We start from the raw sequence: 22,066 nt of genomic DNA, 5'->3' as shown, positions 1-22,066 counted from the left end.
TTTCGGAGAGCTATAAGCTCCATAATCATCAAGGGTGAAAGGCATACGCTATTGCTAAGTAGGTTCAATTGGCTTTAGTTCTAAGTAAGAGCGCGCTGTGAATGCGCCGAACACCTTGGAATCAGGTCTCAAGACTCTAGCAATGAATAGCTGCTTAATCTAGCCTAAAGGAACAGTTTTGAACTAATGAAAATTGCTTATAAAATATACTGTACTCACAGCTCTTTAATCAAAAAAGATGATAATATTTTTTGTAATAACCTATTAATTTAATTGGTCACGAAGCATAAAATACATCATTTAAATTTAATTGACCCAGAAACTAAGAAACAATATTTAAATTAACTAAGCTAGAAATTTCCATGATGAGGTAATAAGGCTGTTGCATTCCCAAGCTCAGAGGAATGTTTTCACAGCTAATTGTTAAAACTTAGTTTTGACTTGCACCCAGAGAAGACGACTATGAAATACACTTGGCCTGGGTAACTTCAAACCCTGCATTAATATTGGCTGGGGGTACAACGAAGATGCCAAAATAACTGCTTGTAACTCTAGAAAGAGAGCGAAAGAAACAGAATCAGGCACCATTTAAACACGGTACTGGTGCCTCCGTGTTTCAAACTGCTTTGCTCTTTAAATAAAAAAAAAAAAAAAAAGAAAAGAAAAAAAGGTGTATAATGTATTTTCCCTTATAAAAAGACAAAAGGGTGGGGGGAAACTGGGGCAGTTTTTCTAGGCTTTCTTCGCAAGGCCTGCCACTGAAGATTGCATTAATGATCTCTATTTTTGTATACTGAATAAGTCAAATCCATTTGTCACACTGCAAGTGATGGCATACTTAATTTGGATATAGTCAATTAGCCTGGGCTAAGCTCCATAGCCTGCTGCGCACACCTCTATTTTGTATTCTCTCTTTTTCCTTTGCCACACGTAATCCCATTATGATGGACAGACAAAGAGAAATAAACTTGGGGAGAAAAAAAAATTAAGGAAAAAACCCCAAAGTTTGGTCCATCGCCTTCCAAAACGCAACTAAGTGAAGCCACAGCTTATTTTTTTTTCACCTATGAGAACTCTCTGTTTGGCTTTTTTGGTGTCTTGCAGGTTAGCAGGAGAAATGTAACTCATGCATCAACTGCGGTTAGACAGATTTATGACACTTTGGGGACATGCTCTTTCCTCTCCCTGCGCTGCTGCAGACCGCTTACATTTTGCAAATCAGTCTGTTGCCAAGACGACGGGCTCCCCCACCTCCCTGGCTGCTTCTTGTTTTGTCATGTGCTCAGGGATGGATAATAGCATCAATGTATGGCGGCGTCGATGTATGGCGGCGTCAGTGTACGGCGCACGCGCGCACGGGGGGTTTGGGAGCTTGGAAAGCTTGAGCTGAACCAGAGGGACAGAAACCCAAAGGAGCCCAGGCGTAGGATGGATGGATGGAAAGGAAGGAACAAGCATGAGGCTATGGGCAGGGAGAACATAGGGAAATGTAAGGAGACAAATATCCCTCGGACAAAGTGAGAACAAAGACCCCGTTTGTACTTACTTCCCCCTGGCTTTGCCATTGGTTACCTAGGTGAAGGTTACATGTAGTGCCACTGCCCCTCCATGCCCATATTCATGCCCATTCCACTCATAGGTCCTAGAAGGAGATAAAAATCCAAGAAGATGCCAGAGAATGAGCAAAGTCAACAGATAGTGCCAAAAGCCCCTTTCCAAAACACAGCATGGCAGAGAGTCCAGGACCCCTTGAGCGAGAAGATGCCTGGTTTCCCTCGGTGACTGAAAGCAGGCAGAAGACAGGCAAGGCAAGGCAGACAGCTGAGAGGACGGTGAAGGGTGGAAGTGTGGTTACCTGTGGTGGCATGACTGAGATCACCCATCGGTGGGTGACGCTACCCCAAGGGCTTACCTGGCGCTCGGATGCCCATGTGCTGCTGGCCGTCCATCACAAAACCTCCCATCGGCTGCCCGTCGGGGTTATAGGGTGTGCCTTGACTTACTGGAAAAGTGTAGAACATTGTTTTTTAGCAACAGCCAAAAGGGTCACCTCTTGGTGTCAAGACACAACCCCCCTATCTATGGACTCTGTGAGACAGCTGTCAATGCTGGCTCTAAAAAGAGTGAAAACCATCTACTGCTCAAATTGAGAGGCTGGGCTAACACGCTTGGTTTTGGCTTAATTTCCTACTGCGAGTTTGGAAATGAAGTTAGCGATCCGAAATCTCGAGACACGAGGAGCCCCAGCTCCAGCTGCTGCCACTGCTGACGTCAATGCAAAGACCTGTATAGGAGCTGGATTTTATGGCTGGAATAGCCACACTGAAATTGCAGTGTGTTAAATTACGCCCGTGTGCCTTTCTAAGAGCAGGACCTGAACACGTTCATGCCAGATATTTACCTCTAATGACAAAATAATCGAATGTACTCAAAGAGGAATTGTGGCCCAAAGGCATCTAGGACAACGATGGATTTGGATAGTCTGGCACTGAGACTTGGGAAAGCAAAACCAACTGGGAGTAACTGGCTATTCCTCAATGGTAAATACCCACACAGAGCTGTGAGCCAAGACCCCAGACAGAAACAGCATGTGAAAACTTAATATTTTTTGCAAAAATAGAAATTCCCCCAAAGTAAACGTCAAATACTCATCAATCCCAAAGACAGCTACTAAGAAGAAGAGACATGGGACAAAAGGATCCTATACAAGTATCACTACCTGAACTCGAGGTTTTAACTGTACATTAAAAGCTGGCTTCAGAAGTAAGCTGCCTTGGGTTATTAAAGCACATAAAGCTCTACCTCATTGAATGTCTTTGAACTTTACTGAGTCCCACAAGCGATTCTGACCCCTTTGCCCTTTTGACAGGTAATAAAGTTTACAGCAATTCCACACCAAGCCATGCACCAGGGAGTGGTCATAGGAGCAGAAAGAGCTGGGAAGGAAAACTCAAACCAACTACTTGTATGTGTATGGGAAGTCCAGTCATGGAGTGGATCATTTTAGTTTCTTTTTTTGAATTTTCATTTTTTTTCCCCAAATGTTTTAATCATGTCAAAATTATTAGGGTTGTAATGAAAGAAAGCTGGTTGCATTTTAATTGTCAATCACTCCCAGCATTCATTTCTCATTTATTTACCAGGTAATGGACCTCCCAGTGAATGGCTTGAGCATGTTTTTTTGTCTGCGTGACTTGAATACAGCTACTACTGGGGACTTACCTGCTCGATTGGACTGGTCTATCATGGGCTGAACTATTCTTCTTCTAGCATTAATAAACCTGCAAGATAAGAAAGCAAATGGTTAGGAAAGGGATGGCTTCTACCCATCCCCAAGCCCTCTCGCCCAACTCTGTCAGGCTGTGAAGGGATGCAAATACTGCAAAACCTCTAACCCTGATGACCTTTGAGAGCACAAGCTTGGGGTTACCAAGCTGATTTATGTTTGCCTGCTTTCTACCACAGTCAGACACTTCAATTTCATCTTTCCATGGGGGAATTAGCGGAGTTTCCAGGAAACAATACCAGTTAACGCTCTTCTCGATTCAGAATGGGGCACAGAAATAAAACCGAACAGGTGAAGCCGGTGAGATGCTCGTGAGGGCATCTGCTACCTCCCCCTCATTAGTGCCTTATGTCCTCTGACTTTTTTTTCCATTCTTTTTTTTTTTTTTATCAAAACCTGCCCCTACCTCTTGCAAACCTAATTCCCTTTTAATGCCCACTATTAAGATAATGAACTGTGATGGCAGAAGCCCATCAAATGAGGGAACGTCTGGAGTTTTATCACTGCTAACTCACACTGCTGGGGACTTAAGAGCCCTGCATTCCTCCTAGCCATTTCTTGGTGGGCTTTTCTCCCCCCACCTCTTTATGCAAAGTCTGAGGGGTCAAGGCGAGGTCATAGCTTTACAGTAATTGAATTTATAATCCTGTTTTCTCCAGCTAGGCCTGACCATTTACAGCAAACATCTTGTTAAACTGTAATTACTGGACTACTGAAAATTCCCCCTGAACAATGAGAAGCAGATCTTTGGAAATGAAAAAAAAAGGTACATTCATTTTTTAAAAATAGTCATCTGCAGCCGTCCTCCTTGTACTTTTGTAGCTCTCTGCCTCAGTGAGTCTTGCAATGCTTGTTTGGGAAAGGAATATTCAAAATACTTTGGAGCAAAACAGAAGAAGGAGGAGGATCACAGCTGCCCCAGTCTCCTCTGCGGGCAGTCCTCATGGCGCTGAAATCAGAAGGCTCAAAACCATGGCTGGGAACCTGCCTGAAGAGCCTTAGAAGAACTTCTCTTGTGGTCTTGCTCATCAGAAAGCTCAGTTAAAACCCATTTGGAAAAAATCTTCGCTGAGATTTAATCACAGCAAAGCCTCATGACCAGACTTTACGTTCTTTGCAAGAGAGAACAGGAATAATAAAAAAAGTGTATGCCACAATATCTACTAGTAAAAGAAGAAGCATGAGCCTGGGTAAAATGACACAACACTTGCAGAATGCAATAGGAAAGTCCACAAAGGACTGCTTGCTGCTTGGTTTTGTTGCCTTTGCTTGGAGTGGCTTAGCAGGAGTTCTCCCTCTGCAGAGATAAAGCCAATAGGACCTTCCTGCGGGGATCAGCTCTGCACACCCGTTCCTCAAAGCCAGAGGGGAGAAGAATCACAAACCACCACCCCATGCTGTTTGTTTTGCCCTCATCAAAGACCAGCACAGTGATTTTGGTCTCCTCCTATCTCCCATTCCCAACTGATGCCCGTTACCAAGCTCCAGCAAAAAATTAATCAAGATCTTGAATCCTAATGAAGCCTGTCTCAAAAAAATGGGCTCAAAGGCACAAATTCCGGGTGTCGATGTGGAAACCGTACACCTTAACTAGGTCATGTTTTGCCAGCAAGAGCATTGGATCAATTTTTCTACACATTTCCAATAAAGAAAAAAAAAGCCTCAACTCCAGCAAACAGTGTTGCAAATCAGTTTATCATTATCTTGTACAAACCATGGAAATTAGAATCATGTGAGCAGAAGGTTAGACTAATTCTCCTTTCTCATTATAAGCACAGGTGTAGCACAAACACCATGTGAAATAAGCAATTAAAAAAAATCTGCCTTTTTTCCCCCATTAGCTGCCTTAGTTCCATGACCAATTAGAAAATTGTTTAATATCTGTAATCTGCATTTGCAGAAAGCAATTTTCACAGTAACTCTCCTAAGTAAAACAACAACACAAAACCCCAGTGCCTCAGCCATTTCTTTCTGCATGCCTGGCAGGCTCTTGCTGTGTTTACTCCATCCTTCTACTGCCCAATTGCCAGGACCTCTTACTGTGGCAGGAGGGGAAGGTTTTTGGTAGCTGTGAGACTGGCTGGTCATTGAAACCTTCATTTGCCAAAAGCTTTTACCTCAAAGAAACCCTGAGCAACATTAAGCACACATAACCCAATTTCACAACCTTCTCTTCCTTCTCCTCCAAACTACAAGTGCTTTTAATAAGAAGGGGGGCTCAAAATCATAAACTATTACAGCTAGACTTTACCAGTAAGTATCCAGAAGATGTGACTACAGTAAAACATATTCTCATCCTGTTTGCACCATGCTATAGCTTGGGATTTCTCTTTTAAGAACATTTTACGCACAGGTACTTAATAGTTATCTTCTTCCTATGCATTAACGGAAGTATTTTCTATAAGTAGCAATTCTGCCAAACAGCCCAGTGTTTGGATGTCTTCAGGGGGAATTCAGACGCAAGAACATTTTCCTTCTGGGCAAAGTAATAAAATGACATTCTTGCTCCTCCCACTAGAAGTCAAACGGAGGTCAGCTCCCCATCCTTGTATCTGTTTAAATAAACTGGTCCAGCTGTTTGTTTCCAGGGTGCCCTTTAACCTTCTGTCCCATCCTCCCTGCCTTTGTAACAGAGCGCTTTACTTTGCATTATAGAAGACTCCAAACCACTATGCATTAAAAAAAAAAAAAAAAAGGAGAAGAAAGTATTCACTTTCAAGTTTCTTCCTGCACCCCAAACCTGGAATTCCTAAGAACCCATCAGATTAAAACTACTAATGCGGCTTGCCTTGCGAAAGCACAACGCAGCACTCGTACATTTACAAATCGCAGTTGAGAACTCCATAAGCCAAACTGCGAATTAGCTGTTGCTGCAGAAATATGTGGGCATGAGGATAATTTCTTCATAGTGCTTTTTTTTTTTGTTTGAGAGAAGGGCCAAGATCTTTTGATCAGTCTTTGCATTTCCAAAGCATCAGGCTGACATAGCACCAGCAAAATGATGGAATAGAAAAGCTAGCAGGAAAATTCTCACTGCTCCTTTTCCTGCATGTTCACGTTCACTTATCTTAAAGGAAAGAAAACCTAAGTCACTCTAACTTTTAAAAGTTCAAAAAAAGAGGACCTAAAAACCATATTCCTGTACTAAGGACTACTCAAATGGAGTATTGTCAAAATACAACTCAGCATAAAACTTAATAAGACTGCTGCTTAACCTTACTCATGTGAGTAAAGACCCACAGAGGCTCAAAGACTTGCATAAGTATTTTTTCCCATACCAGTGCTCTAAGCATTGGTACTTTTGCTCTGATGTGGCAGGCTTTTTTTGTTTCGGGGCTTTTTCCCCCCCAAGGAACAGAATCAGCAGTGGAACAAACAACATGAGATCCCTTAGTGTGAAAATTGTACCCATTTAAAAGCCCAAGGAGGGCTGAGAACTCTGCAAAGTGATGACTTGGGTTACTTTTGCTTGCTTGCTTTTTTCCTCCTTTTTTATTTATTATTTTTCCCCCAAAGGGAAGACTCTGGCATGGAGGGAACGTTTGAACAGTTGGGCAAACACAGAAGTTTAAAGTATTTATTACTTTTTTCAAGTTAACTTTTCCTTGCCCTTTTGCATACATGAGATTGTGCTTTCTGCTGTGTCCCCAAAAGCAAGAAAACCTCAGCTATTTCACCTGCATAGCCCTAAGAGGAGGAGGAAACCCTCTTTTCTCCAATTTGCACTTTACTAGGATGTTTTCTCTTAGGCTTCTTGCCCAGGGTCTGTCTCCAGAGGTCACTGGCAGCCTCCCTGTTTGGTGCATCGCCGGTCCCACGGGTGAGATCCAGACCCAGCCCCGGGGATGCTGCAATCTGGCTCTGCACTCTGACCTTCAGCTTGGCCACCCTCACTGCCATGCACAAGTTTTGTTTCTTCTCAGCAAGAGGCAGCATGGCTGGTGATGACAAAAGACTTATTTTAGTTGGAAATTGGCTACAATAATAGCAGCCAGAGAGCAAGGATTTTCGGAGGGTCACCAAACCCTCCAAAAGGCACAGTTTGTGAAGGCTCAGGTTACAGCCCAAGTGACATTTTCCACACAGATCTGTTCTTTCTCCCTTCCCCTTATATTTCACTTCTGCTGAGTGAATAAAACAAGACCTTCCTCCGCTGTCACCAATTTCCAAAGCCACCTTTCCTCAAGAATCGACAGAGTGATTGTGGGGACTTCCAATTTGTAGTCTTTGAATGAAATTTTCCAGGACCAGCTGTCTGAAAGGAGATGCTGAGACTTAGCAGGATACTGAATTTTCCTCTCCCCCCAGCCCTTCCAAATGAGGAGAGTTTCACACCATTACTGACTTTTGATACTTGGAGTTGCAGGCTGATCCTTCCCAATATTGTCCCAAAGCACTGCATGCCAGAAGGCTGTGTATCACAAGCAGTGCCAAGAAATTTCCGAAAATCTCTCTGCCTCATTTTCTCCTTGAGCTCTTTCTAGAAAACCTAGTGCAAGGATGATGACAAAGCCCACAGTAGCTACAAACCCCAGGGCTAAAAATCTCTACTGCCCCTCTGAAAAAAATAGTATCCCTCTTGACAACAAGCAAACCATCATTTTTCTAACAGATGCCAAAGTAACCAGAGCCCTGCAAACTAGCGAGGAATTCACTTGTAAAACCAGCCATAGTCTTTTCTGCATACTGGGATCCTTCACTTATACAGCAGCGAAACAACCTTCTTTATTCAGCACTTAATTCCTCAACGCTTAACAGGTTTATCTCTAATAAAAACAATTTAAATGGAAAGTGTGCTATAAAGCAGGATTATTACACTTCAGTAACTGCTTTATTCCTTATTTTAACATATTTTCATTTTTTTCCCTGTGTATTTGTTTTCTGCAGCTTTTTTAAAGTAGTCAGTTAAAGAAAAGAAAAAAAAAACCCAAAGAAATTATTTCACCAAATACTTTCAAGTGTTTTAAAAACAGCCTTAAAAAAACCAAGCTCCCTCTGTAATTGTGAACAGGAAAAAATAACTGCAGACTTTGAATGGTAATCACATCTCCCCATCCCTAAAATGAGAAATAAATGTTAAAAGAGTGCTTACTGCTGTTATTAGAAAGTTCTGATCCTGAAGTCAGTTAGTGAGCTTAATGACCCGTAACTACCAGTCATTAGCAATCCATGCTCTCTGTACTCCCTTTATTTGTAAAGAAAAAAAAAAAAAAAGAGAAAAATCCAAGACACTCAAGAAACTTTGTTCAATTTAAAGTCAAACCTCATGAAGTCATGTTTGGCAACTTCTCTTGGTTTCTCCTCCACCTCCTCCAAACCGAAGACAGTTCAGGACTGCAATACATCATTTACAACACTAAATGGAGGTAGGGAGGGAAGAGAGTACATGGGCTGCTAACCGCCCACTCCAGACACGTAATATTGGAATATACTCCAAACGCAGCAAGTCCATCCATCAGGAGGATCAGGAAGGTTTCCTGAAAGCTCTCCTCTCCCTCCCTCCTCCACTGCAGCACCAGCACAAGGGACTGTACATAGGGCTGAGGGTGTCACAAGACAATATTGAAGAGCAAACAAATAAAATACTATGCAAAACTAGTGATGAAAAACCACTAATTAGCTGACAAATTTGATGTAAAGCACTAATGAAAGCCATGTGTGGTTCTGCAATTTAGTTTTAAAAATAGCTTCTGACTTCAAGCATTACTATGTGACCCCACCGATGGATTCATGTTGTGCATTCAGAAAAGTTGCTTTAAAGCAGGAGAGTGCTATTGAATCTCTTGCAAGCCAGCCCTGCTAATGTAGGGAGCATATTGAGTGAAAAAATAGAAAGCAGAGGGATGGGATCAGGTATATGCTTCTTGTAAGAGAGCAGCTATGCCCTACATTTTGGCCAGCCCAACATGCACCAGTTCTACCTTGGGCCACCTCCTGTATGCTTGCTCTTCTCCAAAGCCCTTAAACCCTGCTTCCCCTCCTGCTCCATGCCAGGCTTTCTTCTCAGATCACGGCAGGAATGCCTCCTGCCTCCAAATAAGCAGACTGGATTTGGGGAAGCACTTTGCCACCAGCTCCATGGGACACCATGCAGCCTCTGTGACCACCTTGGGGTGGCAGTGAACCTGGTAGTTGCTTATGCTCTGGGTGCAGAAGGGATGGGTGACAGATTTCCCTGTTCCCCAGTAGGATGAAGCTAAAGCCTATTTGTATTTATTTGTTAGCGCTGAATGAAAAACAAGGGAGGGACATACTAGGGAGGAGCAAAGAGCCAACATGCCCAGGGAAGAGCTCACTGGAGATGCACCTCCCTGCTCTGCCCATCTCCAGTGCCCTCCCATATCACAGGCAAGCTGCTGTTGGCCTTTCTGGTATGCTCTCCTCCTTCTCCTCCTCTCCTCCCATCCACAAATCCCTCTCAGAAAGGCTTAGCTGACATGGAAAGTTTCCGGTGAAAATCCAGGTCTGGCATCCAAGGGGCCTCCCCACTGATGCCAAGGAGCCGGAGCAGAGGCCATGCTGCAGGTCTTGGCTGTGCCGGGCAGGGCTCACAGCAACCTCATTCCTGACACCGCAATCCCCTTGGGGTGCAAAGCAGATGTAAACTCGCCCTCGGCAGCCAGATGATGTAAGGGGAAATCTTTACATGGCAAAGCGCCAGCAGAGCTGACCTCCCGTCTCTTCCCTGCTCCCAAATCCCAGCGCAGCTGTACTCTGCTGATCTCCGTGTGCCACAATTAGCCTTTAAGGAATATGGCAAGGATTCATCTAGTAGAGCAGCACTAAGGCTGCTCTAACTCCCGCCCAGGACAGCACTGGACCCCATACAGTGCTGCGGTTGAGTACACAACACGCTACCAGCCAAAATCTTGCCTCCCACAAAAATGCTCTCCCTGCCCAAGGACTGGTGCTGTGTAGCCACTTTTCCACTGCAGATCTGGAGAACAATTTATCTCAGCGCCATGCAGTGCACTGGCTTTGCTGGGAAAGAGATATATGCACTTCAATAAGCAGACCATGCCACAAAGAGCAAGACCTCCCAAACACTTGTGGTAGAGGGTGCGCAGGCTCTGGAAGCTCTGAGACCAGCCCATGCTGCAATGCACGTCTCCCAGCTCAGTGTTTTCTCTCAGTTCTGAGGGGGGTCTGAACCTCAACTCTCCATATGAACTTTCAGGAGATCATGTCTGGACTCTGTATCCCAGGTCCTGATCTGGTGCACACCAGGAGCACAACCAGCAGCTTTTCTTCAGCAGATCATTTCAAACCAATAAACCCTGCCGCTTGATGGCAGGGATTACACTGGGAATGGGTGAGAACTGATAGCAAAATACTTGCTATTTCTTTGAAAACACTCCTCTCCCTTGCAGCAACTTTCTTGTCCTCCGTTGATTCAGCATAACTTCTTATTTAAGGGAATGTAGTGCTTGTGAGAGGTGCCTGCATCATCTCCAAGCTTTCTCTTGCCACACAAGTGGTCTAAATGCAGGGGTCCTCCTTTGAGGTCTAAGGCGCTTTGCCTACATCAGATTGGGAGCCTTGTCCAAACAACTTCTTTCCTCTGTTCACGCCTTTCTATAAGGCATATGGCACGGGAGCTGGAAGCTATGCCCAGCCTCCAGCCCAAGCGAAAGCAGAGAGGCTGCTCCCACATCTGGCTGCTGGTTTAAGTGTGTTCCCATTCACAGAAGGACATGAGAAATTATCTGTCCGCACTCCTGGATGGATCTCCTCACCCTCCATCTCCAGAAGGCCACTTCAGGTGTATGGAGTAACTCCATACCTGTCACCCCACACCAGCTCCTCCAGCCTGAGGGACAAGGAGAAGAAAGCCCAGGGTGGGCAAACCAAAAGCCCTGTCAAGTATTTTTTGGGGAAAACATCCAGAGCTCCCCAAAAGAAAACATAATGAACCCTTATATGGGACCTGTGATTCATACATGAAATAGGCTTTGACATCACTCTGGTCTATACCCCAAGACATTGGCTCAGGGCAGAGGGGGAAGCTGTGATTCCTGTGGTTACATCCTTCCCACCACTAGCGAGACAACAAACACAAGCACGTTGGTGTATTTTGTGTGATGTGGGCACCTGCAAAATTAGTTTGATTTTTTTTTTCCCTTTTTTTTTCCCCATAAACCACAGAAGATACAACTCTGAGTCACAGCCAACCTGAAAAACAACCCCACACTTCTGGACGAACTTCCCCCCAAGACATCCGACTTCAAAACATTGTCTTCTAACCACTACTAATAACCCACTTTGTAATCTACTTTATCTGAACATGATTTCTCATTAAGAGAGGTAATTCATTTTGCTTATAATCCTACTTCTGACAGCGTTTTAGTCAGGGCAGGAGAAGAGACATCCTCAGAAAACAACACAAACAAAGCACACGGGGAGGTCAGAGGAATGTCAATGATAAAAATAATTTGTGAGGCCACGGAGCACAGAGAGCTTTGGGATCATCCTCCAGATGGTATAAAACACCTTTATAAACCAGGTGAGAAGTCACACATCTGGGATAAATCCGAATTGAAAAGGAGCTATTGCTATTGCACTTTACCATTAGCCAAAAAAAGACGTAAGGACTACAGTGGGCAAGGGAAAAATATAATAACCCATGAAACTGTTACGTGACCTAGATTTCACTGAAGAACTGCAGAAGTAATATTTTTTCAGCAGCATCTGCTGCCGTTTCTTTTCCTTTTGTAAAAAAGTAAAATAAAAGGCAGCAGCCTCATTAGTGCTAACGCTGGTGTAGCAGCCACACATCATTTACACCAAAATCATTTCAGGGCAGGCAGGGCAAAACACACGCCCTCGAAAGCATGTCCTCGCCCTGCGCCTCTGGCTGTGTTTCATTTTGGAGACGAGAAATTGGTTTAGCCAAGACGGAGGCAACATTTGCCCCGTTTTTAATATTTCAGGCTGACTTTTTAACCACGCAGTTTGCTTTATGCAGGTGCAGCTCGGAGCGAGTGCCTGATGTAAGCGCGAGAGAGGGTCTCTGAGGGCACCTTTCTCTGCGTTTTGGCGTTTCAGTTTGCAATGGTTAATCGCTCTACACCAATCTCAGCAACTGTTGACACAAAATAGGTGGAGATCAGGTCTGTGCAAGCACAAAATACCAGAAAGGCAAACTATATGTAAACACACTTCAGATAGCTATGACAAGAATAGACCAAAACCTGACTTGCAAAGCAGTGACAAACCATTACTCTTCCCCCTTCTTTTTTTTTTTTCTTTTTTAACATATTGAAGGTATTTTTTGTGACAGAAGCATCTCTCGCACTGAAAAGAAACCAAGTCCTGAGGACTGCATTTACAGAAGATGGTGCAGCATCACAGCATTTGCAACACAGCAATTCCACAATAAAGTGGAATTTACTTTTAATGCTAAACTCTTGTTTTGAGACAGAACACACCTGAATCTCAGCCTTTTAAAGTAAAAATACCAAACAAAGCCTCCTGACCCTGATCCTGGGGAGCAAAGCTAGGGCTGGAGCAGGGAAAAGAGCAAGCGGCAAATGTTTGCATGGCACCGTTTCATCTTATTTCCTTGACACCTGACAGTACATTTGTTACAGAATATTAATGCACTGACTAAAAAAGTTTGTCAGGTACAAAACCAGCCCAGAAGAGGATGGAAGGACCAAGGGAAAACAGGGTTGGCTTTTTATCCTGCTTATTGACTTCTTGATTGCTGAGCACCTTTTGTTAAGACTATTGGAAGGTAAACCCCGTCTGCACCATGCGATGCTCTGCAGTGGGAACCAAGCTTTCTCCCCCTCAAAAAAGCAACTGTGTGAATAAAATAACACAGTTGTTTTATTTTTTATTAAAATAACACAGTTATTTTATTTGCTTAAAGCTCAGGGCACCACTAACCAGTCTTAGTTTGTGCAAAATGATTCCACGTTTACTCTTGAAATAAATGATGTTTCCTCAGCCTGAATCCAGGGCCCATCAGAGCAATGGTTAGGAAAAACATCCTCCCCTGGTGCTCCTGGACAGGGTGACCCCTGTTTTGGGGTAGTTTGGGGTGCATGGAGACTGCCAAGACTGGACTGAGCAAGAAACCCAGGGTCTATCACCTCTCCAGGGTGAAAGCTCTTTGCTCCACCTGAAGTCCTGGATCATTTCTGCCAAAAAACTCTTTATCCACCTCCTCCAAGCATCTGCCCCCTTTGGAAAAACACCTGTGTTTCATGCCAAAACTGTATCACTACTCCTTAAACACACATGTCGAAACCAAACCCCACATGTTTAAACCACTGCGCTGTACTTTTAAACAGCTTCACTGAACTAAACAAAAATACCAGCCTAATCCTGTGACACAACGGTACCTGATGGCTCTAAATTCACAACTCTTCCCCCTGTAAGCTATTTGCTCAGCTTTTCTAATAATACCTTGGCTGCCTGGCAGTTCTCCAGGGCTGTCTAAGGCATTATGCAAGCTAAACATTTTTTTGTCTGATTTCAGTATTTTCTTATGAGTAACTATACAGGATTTTACCTAGTGAGTTTTCCTGATTGCTGTAATTTAAGAACAGAGAAATAGACTACAGATGTAATATTATTATTACAATTGGCATTCGAGGTGAAATGCATAACAATTAGCTAAGACTTAGTGAAAACATAAATGTAAAAATCTGCTTGAAAAGCCTGGCACATGGTATGTTTAGAACAGCTAATTTACCACACATATTCGAATTGCTCAAACGGTCCAACAATTCACCCAGCAAGATCCTTTTTATAATAGTTTTCTTGGGGTTTTGTGCTTTCTGGGGGAGAGCAGGACTGTTTTCACATTGCAAACACCTACTGTCTTACTTTGGAATAACAAACAATATGTATTCGTTAAACCTGAAACATTTATTCTTTCTCATTTCTGTTTTTCCCTGCTCTCACGTGTGTTCCTGTTAACAAACCAGCTTTTAAATAACATCTGTATACATATTCTTGAATCACACAGAGGAGAAAAGTAAATAGTTTCTAAAATCTGATGGTTAAGTTCGTATTGCTGAAGTTGAGAGGGCAATTTGTGAATGTTTTAACATTTACAAGTAAATAAGCACTTGTATTCACTGTATCTGATTACGGAGAAAAGTATTTGTTATGTTCTTACACAGATTCAAATTGCATCTTGACCTTTTCTCGTTTAATCTGTTTACTGCAACAAAGCCGTAATAGATACATTTGAAAACAAGCAAATATTTTATTTGCCTACAACTAAAAACGCGATATGCTCTGCAAAGTGGCAAGCTGAGTATCTTGCCTATTTATTGTAGCCTGTGATTTGGTAGGCAAGTGGGGGTGAATGTTCACCCCTGTGCGTAAGGACTGGCACCTGCTTTTGCTATGCTCCCTCCCTGCTCGTCTCCTCCCCCACTTACACCCTAAAAATAGTGCTTAAGTGGGACTAAAGTGGTGCACTGGTCATGTGCTGGCCTTTTGCTCAGGCGAGTATCACCCTCAGCAAAGGAACTGAGCGAAGATGATGTCTATGCTAAACACCTAGACCAGTGAAACGGCTGGCATGGGGCTTAACACATGGGAATCACTGGACAACATTATCACTTGTATTTGGGAGTGGTTTGGGGTGTGCTTTAGATGCACTAAATCCCAGGTATGCTATGATTAAAAAAAACCCAAACAACACAGCGGGAAAACAGGGGCCTGGGACTGATTTCCAAAAGGTGGCAGGGTGGAGAGCCATGCAGCTGCTCCTCCTTCCTCTTCACCTCTGTGGAGGGGTGGGCAGGGGCTTTTCTGCCCCATTTGCATCTGGCCCCATCAGCATCCCCCCATCTGCCCTATCTGCATCCCTCCGTCTGCCCCATCAGCATCCGTCCCCATCTGCGTCTTCCCCATCCGCTGCATCAGCATTCCCCCATCTGCACCTCCCATCTGCCCCATCAGCACCTACTCCCACACCCCCCACCTGCATCTCCCAATCTGCATCTGCCCCATTTGCAACCCCCCATCTGCTCCATCCATAAGCCTGCCATCTGCAAGCCAGGCAGGGCATGAGCAGATGGGAAGGACACCCCTTGTAGTGGTGCTCCCAGTTCAGCGCTGGATGCTGGGGAGCATGCCACTCTGCCTGCCGTGCCACAGCAAAGCTCTTCATCCCCTGCCCCATGCAACTACCACAGCAAAGATCTACCACTATGCTTACCCATGAGTAAAGAAATGCATGGGTGAGAAAATTTCCTGCTGGAGGGGGCTTGTGATGGGGCTGAAAGAGTAATACAGTGTTTCTGGGTATCCATAGCCTGAGCTGGCTGTGCTAAACACAATAAGGTGGTCTGGTCTTCCTATCACAAACCCATCTCAGATCTCTGAAACTCATCTTCAGGCAGGTCTTGAGGCATTTTAAAAATTTCTTCCTTATAAAGTTTCAGCAGAAATAACTCTTGCTGTCTCCAAGAATGAGATTAGGGAAATTTACATCATTTGATCATTTTTTCCAGTGTCTTTGATTGGAGTTTGTTGAGGTTTTATTGCAGGCATAGGAAATTATACACAAAATTGACATTTAAAGAAGCCAAGGTCATAAAATCAAGAAGTCAAGAGTTAGAAAACCATATTAGTAGAGCTGCTTGCACCCTATTCTTTAATCTGTTTTATATGCAAACAGTTGAATTACCTGCTCATAGTACGATTTTTGATAGGGCCTAATGCCTCAGCTACCCTAATGATGATTATGTCTATTATAAGAACAGGCCAAGGCACCACAATGTAGAAAAGTTGATTTCAACAAGAAATAAACTTTGTCAAAGTTGGATGAATAAGGCAGCAATCGGCAAGGAAAGCAAAGCAGCCTTGGCTGAAGCAGCTGAACACTGCACTGGAGAAGAGGATTCAGCTCTACTGCTGCCTCAGACTGCTCAGGAGCTACCAAGTACATCATCAAACCCAAACTCTTCACCAGCAGTTACTGATTTTTTGCATCTCTCCTCCATACCCAACACTGGAGGGTGGCATGTGTCATCCTCAAGGTGCTCAAAATATGGAGTTTTGGGGGTTGTTGGACCTTAAACGAGGATAACTTGCTGTCATTTTGAGTCATAGCACAGTCCCAGACCCACCCAAAACTGGTAGCTGTGCTGGACCTGGACCTCCCTGAGCCTCACTTCTTCACATGTGAACTGGGACAACTGTATTTTCTCTCTTTGTAGGGGAGCTTTAAAAATACTATGCAGACCCACAACCTTTTATGCATGTTTAGGCAAGCGGAGGTCAGGGGAGGACTTGGGTATTACAGCAGTAAGCACCATAGGAAAGCCCAGCAGTAATTATTAATTCCGTCTTCAAGCATGGTTTGAATACAGCTCAACAAACGAAGCACTGAAGAATGAGGGTAAGATAAAATATTGACTAGCTGCTCCATCATTGTCTGGTCTGTGCCCTAGATAGCACAAGGGTATTTTGGACAAAGCATAATGGAAGCACTTAATTAAAAGCTGGAGCTTTAAGGATTTGAATTTTCAAACTTAACCTTTTTTTAAAAAAAGATTATTTTAATGTACTTGTATGCAGCTCTATTTAGAGAGGTAGTCACATCTAGACATGTACATATTGACAGGTTATATAGGCACATTATTCTACAAAGATACAGACATTTATCTGTGTGTATCTAGACTTTCCTAAAACACAAACAAGCATGCGACACCTAATGCAGCCCTTGATGAGAATTGCTCTCTTCTCCATAGAGTACCAGCAGTAATTATTTACCATTAATTCTTAATGGTAAGAGATTCAGCTGGGATGTAGTAAACAAGAGAACTGTATAGATTGTTCAATATAGCCTGGCTGGCTCTCAACTGAGGTACAAAGTGATTGGATCACACCTCCTGGATATTTCAATCGCAGTTTTTATCACTGGCGAAAAGCACCTTATTAACCTGTACAGGTCCCTTCCATGCCCATATACTCAACACTGTCAAGATCATGCAAGTGCCCCTTCTAGTTCACATTACCATGCTTCAAACCCTAAAATGCTGTGGGGTTAAACAACTAACAAGACAGAGACCTGAAGGGCTCATTTAGACTAACGACATCTTGACCTCTGCTACCTTCCTACTTTCAATAGATTCTGGTTTTGTTGTTTTTTTTTTGTAATAGGGTAAGGGCTTCCTCTTTCCAACAACAGAAACATCCAACTGTGGCAAAAAGATGGTCCTAAAAGGCAACAGTGGTGATTCACAAGCAAAATCATCACATGTGCAAAAAAAAAAAAGAATCCTCCAAGTGGATTATTTCATTGCTTCTAAAAAACTAAAAAAAAACAAGGAAAAGGGGCAACTTAAAACTGTGGTATTTTTAAAGACGTGTTCTACCACTGATACATTTCCTGGCATGTCTCACATCATCAGCCCTTTCCTGTGACTTCTCCACCATCAATAGGAGTTGTGTGCATCAACCCCGGGAGCCTGAACACCAGGCAGAAATGTGTATGTATGTGAAAAGCACCGTTTCTTTCGTTATGGCAGAGAACTGAAGTATGCAACTAGCACATACTGTAAAGGCATTCAAAACATGACAAAAAAAAATTCTTCAAATGCTTTCAATCTGCAGAAAACAAATGCTCTCTTCACTGGCTGTTCTGTGGCAAACTTCTAATTCTATCCAGAAAATCCAGCATTCCCAGTCTGGGCTAACGACCATGCTACCAGACATGAGTTTATGTTTTTCATGCACATTTCATGTATTCCCACATGCTGTGTTGCTGCTAATAATTTATGACTGATCTGCACCCAGCCTGCCCTTCAGCATTTTATTTAATCTCTGCAACAGTGATTTACAATGACTCATCATTAATACAAAAATGTACATGTGTGTTAACAAGTTTGGAAGAATCTAAGGAGGAAGGCAAAATTTTTTGCAAGTTGTGGCTGAATGACTTATGAGCCCACTGAAGAAAAGCAAAGCTAACCAGAAATGTTACACTAGCTCTTCCCTGTAGAAAACAATTTAGGCAAGAAGAGGGATTTTTTTCCTCCTGCATACCACTTTAAAAGGAAAAAGATTCATCAAAAGATTGGGAAAGGGGTGCCCCATACCCCCATGGATTTGGGAGGGGATGAGTAGCTCTTTGGTCAACCCATTAATGGATGCTTCTTGAGGATGTACGTATATGTGCAACCTGCACGTTCAGTCATGGCCTCACAGCCTCCTTGTTCCTTAGCATCCATTACAAAAAAGCAGGGGCTGAATTGCTGCATTTTGGCATTTCTGCCCACCACCTGTGATTTAAGAAAGCCCCGACTGTCTCTATAGTGTTAAATCTTTGTGCAGCTGGGGAGAGAAGGGGAATTGTCTCAATAATTTATACAATTGTAACACCACAGCAGAATTACCAAACTAGCTCAAGCAGATGAAGCCTGCCCTAAATCCACAAGACTTCAGTTATAATGTATTTTGACCTCCTTTTTTTTTTTTCTTTCTCCTTGCACATAAGGAACTTATAAAAACACATCTGACACAAAGTCAGAGTAAAAACTCCTCAAATCTGAGCCAAGATGGGTACTGAAAAGCACCCTGGAAAGTCACTCGAGAGAAATACCACCAGCTTCAGTTCAAAGCATTTTATGCTCATAATGTCAAAAAGATTTTTTTGATGGACCATCCTAAACAGACACACTTGCTCACACCAAACCCTAAGTTCCCAGACCGCTCCAAAGCAGCACACACTTGCTCCACCCCGTTGTTAAATAAAACCCCTGATGAACATACACAGCTTCTCAACTGGCCAAAGTGCCTATCATTAAACTGAAGGACAACCATAACAATTAGAGCATCGCCTGGATGAAGGCTGGAGGATGTAAAGTTGAAGCAAACACTAATTTTTTCCTAGCTGAGCCAAAATACCGTGGGTCACGTTTCCTTATAACACATATTTCATGTTTAGTGCCTTTTATTCCTCCATTTTAAAGTAAGTATCTTGGAAGCATACTTCACATACACTAAGTATTTGGTATTTTCTTTTATTCAGTGTCTTAAAGGGCTTCAAAAAATTGATCTCCTAGGGCTGCTGTGGGGTCATAGAAATTGATAACCCTTACAAGCTATGCTTATGTGAGCCCGCCTGCGTCTCCCAGATAGTGCACTTTGTAAATTAATCCTCCAAAGGCAAATATATTGTAAGTAGCTTGTTATCTCTAAAGTACTAAATTGAAGAATACACGGGATTATATTGACAGAAATTACATTTTCTGTAATGGGGTTTAATATATCTGAAATCTCTCCCACAGGCTCCTACTCTCTCTGAGAGGAGGGTTTGTTAACGTAGGTGCAATGGACATCAAGACCAAATTTATTCACTAAAATGGATTAGGCCATGTAATCAGAGCTTCAGTAATATTAATCTCTGACACTTATTGAACGGAAAAAAAACCCCAACTTTTGTCTGCAAACTGGCATTCCTCCCTCCCTTTTCCCCAGCAGGCTCGCTGTTTGCCTTGGCCATTTTCTGGGTATTACTTCAAAGAGGATAAGGTTTCCCATCATAAACACTAATCTAAAAATATTAGGACAATTAATTAGATACACTTAGTTTTACAAGGTATTAGATTGCAATACACTTCAAATACGACACTTATTCTGGGATAGTGGGAGAAACCTGCATTTCAATGCAGTAACAAAGGGTAATAAATCAAACTTCTTTTTTTTAAGGCTTCACTGTTGTGTTTTTATACTTTAATCACAAGTAATTTTCACTGGTTGCCTTCACCACATGCTGGACAGTTAGCAACCCAAAATCCACTGTAGAAAACTGCACAGATCCCAATTTGCTTCAAAGAAATCACTTCTACAACAGATCAGGGGCTCCAGCAACCCTTAGCTGGAATAAATAAATAAAATTGCCCCACACTGTACTTCAGCAGCAGAAAGCCAGATTGTCCTCAAAGTTTATTCAAGCTTTCAAAAACTGGACTTTTAAAACAAACCAGTGAAGAGATAGAAGGATGTCAGTCAAAAAGGAAAATCCTACTATAAGCAAAAAAAAGAGAACATGACAGCATCCCAAAACAATACATTCTGCAGAAATGGCACCAACTGCCCCTTCTTTTCAACCAACATCTCCACCTCTTCCAAGACCAAAGTTCTCAAAATGAACGTGGCTTCCTATTAAAGAAGACACATCCTCAGCCAGAAGGAGTGGTACTCAGATGCAAATACACTGAAATCTGCCCAAGAAATGGGAAAATAAATATGGTTTGTTTTATGCTGTAGCAAACCTCTTAGTTCCCATAACTGAAACAACTCACTCACCTATATACCCTATGCACCAGTTAACTGCTTGGGGGGAGCAGGCAGGGCAACGTGTGTCCTCAAAAATGCAAAGCATTAGCCAGAGGGTGCCAGCAGCCATATAGAAACACCAAGGAAAATTACTTACCAATTGTTCACTTGAAGTATAGTGAGCCCTGTGTCTTGTGCCAACTGCTTTTTCTGTTCTTCTGAAGGGTAAGGGTGCTATAAGACACCAAAATAAATATACACATTTAAAACAATGCGCTTTATTTGCCTGCTTTTTATTTTAAACTAAAAGACAACCCCCCAAACCAAACCAGGAGGGTGACATCTATTGAAAGGTGAAAATGCTGAGTTGTGTCACTCTTTTATAATTATTAATGGGCTACTACATCACTTAATTAATGGCAGTAAAAGACAAGCCAATTATAAAGATTAGTGAAGTGGAGAAATAACTGCTTAGGATACTGGCAGTACCTTGATACTCAAGAAGGGTATTTGTTGCATTAGCTGAAAGTTTTTGCACTTGTCTCCAATGACCGATTAGAGTCAAATCACCTCTTTCCCCCCACCCACCCCTGTATTTCACAGAACAATAAAGACTGTGATAAAGCACTTCTCTGTAAAACTAAAACACGCTGATGTTGCCTGAGACAGTGAAGGCAAATCTTGCCAGTGCCCCAAAATAACTTGCAAATAAGATCAGCAACCTGAACATAAACAAACGCCTGGGTTTTGAACACAGGCCAACACAAGGTCAATGATCAGCACATTTTTGCCTGACATTAACATAGCTGGGCTGCACTAATCCTAAGAGACAGAAAATAAATACTGGTTTAATTGAAGATAATGTTAAAATTCAATCATAAGTTAAGTTTCTTGTGAGAACTTGATTGCTTTCTCAGAAAATTCTCTTCTGCATGAATACAGATTGCTTAATATATCAACAGCAAAAAGCATATCCAAGTTTGAAATTTAGAAATATCATTTCTGTCCTTTCCCTCTATGTAAAATTGTCACTATCCAAAAAATTAAAAGGACAAATATTGCAAATGTAACAGCACCGAGGAAAACCCCTGTTTTAAGGATCTGGCTTAGCTTCTAACCTGAAGACCCAAGTCTCAGTTACACATCGGATTCAGACCTCGTCTGCTGCAAGGTACTTAATATTTCAATAAAGTTAATTTGATATAACTGGTTAGACCTCATCCCATCATCCCATTTAGCAGGTGGTTGTCACAAAGTATTTGCTGTTATACACACATCCCTTTTTTTCCCCAAACATTCCCATATTCTTTGGATGTGTTCTTCAGCATAATATTACACGAGATGTAAACTGAAACCTTGTAAAGCATAAGAATTTAAAACCTCGTAAAATTCCACAATCTTATTGGTATCGTAACTATTTAGCAGATTTTATATATTCTTGTAAACAGCGTATTTGACATCTAACAGTTATTTTACATGCCCGCATCACCTCAACTTTACCAAACAGGAATTTTTGTAGTAACTATG

At 42.5% G+C, this 22,066-nt stretch overlaps 1 protein-coding gene across 5 annotated transcripts in view; it reads right to left on the bottom strand.

Moving 5' to 3' along the window:
* MEIS1 (Meis homeobox 1) overlaps window positions 1-22,066 on the bottom strand; it is a 107,211-nt gene that overhangs the window by 2,518 nt on the left and 82,627 nt on the right. For 3 of the 5 annotated variants that reach the window (XM_057423475.1, XM_057423476.1, XM_057423474.1), the window contains 3 exons: window positions 20,697-20,773; window positions 3,223-3,281; window positions 1,913-2,002 (listed from right to left, as the gene is read on the bottom strand). In XM_057423475.1, the coding sequence (XP_057279458.1) occupies window positions 1,913-2,002; window positions 3,223-3,281; window positions 20,697-20,773 (226 nt within the window). Of the gene's footprint in view, window positions 1-1,546; window positions 1,643-1,912; window positions 2,003-3,222; window positions 3,282-20,696; window positions 20,774-22,066 lie in introns of all 5 variants that reach the window. The other 2 variants (XM_057423478.1, XM_057423477.1) reach the window with 1 other exon arrangement.

The sequence above is a fragment of the Pezoporus wallicus genome, unplaced genomic scaffold (assembly GCF_028554395.1).
Source record: "Pezoporus wallicus isolate ANWC-B61680 ecotype Strahan unplaced genomic scaffold, APGP_CSIRO_Pwel_v1 contig_4191, whole genome shotgun sequence".
In the NCBI taxonomy this organism is placed as follows: Eukaryota; Metazoa; Chordata; class Aves; order Psittaciformes; family Psittacidae; genus Pezoporus; species Pezoporus wallicus.
This window is presented reverse-complemented; position numbering and strand designations above follow the sequence as displayed.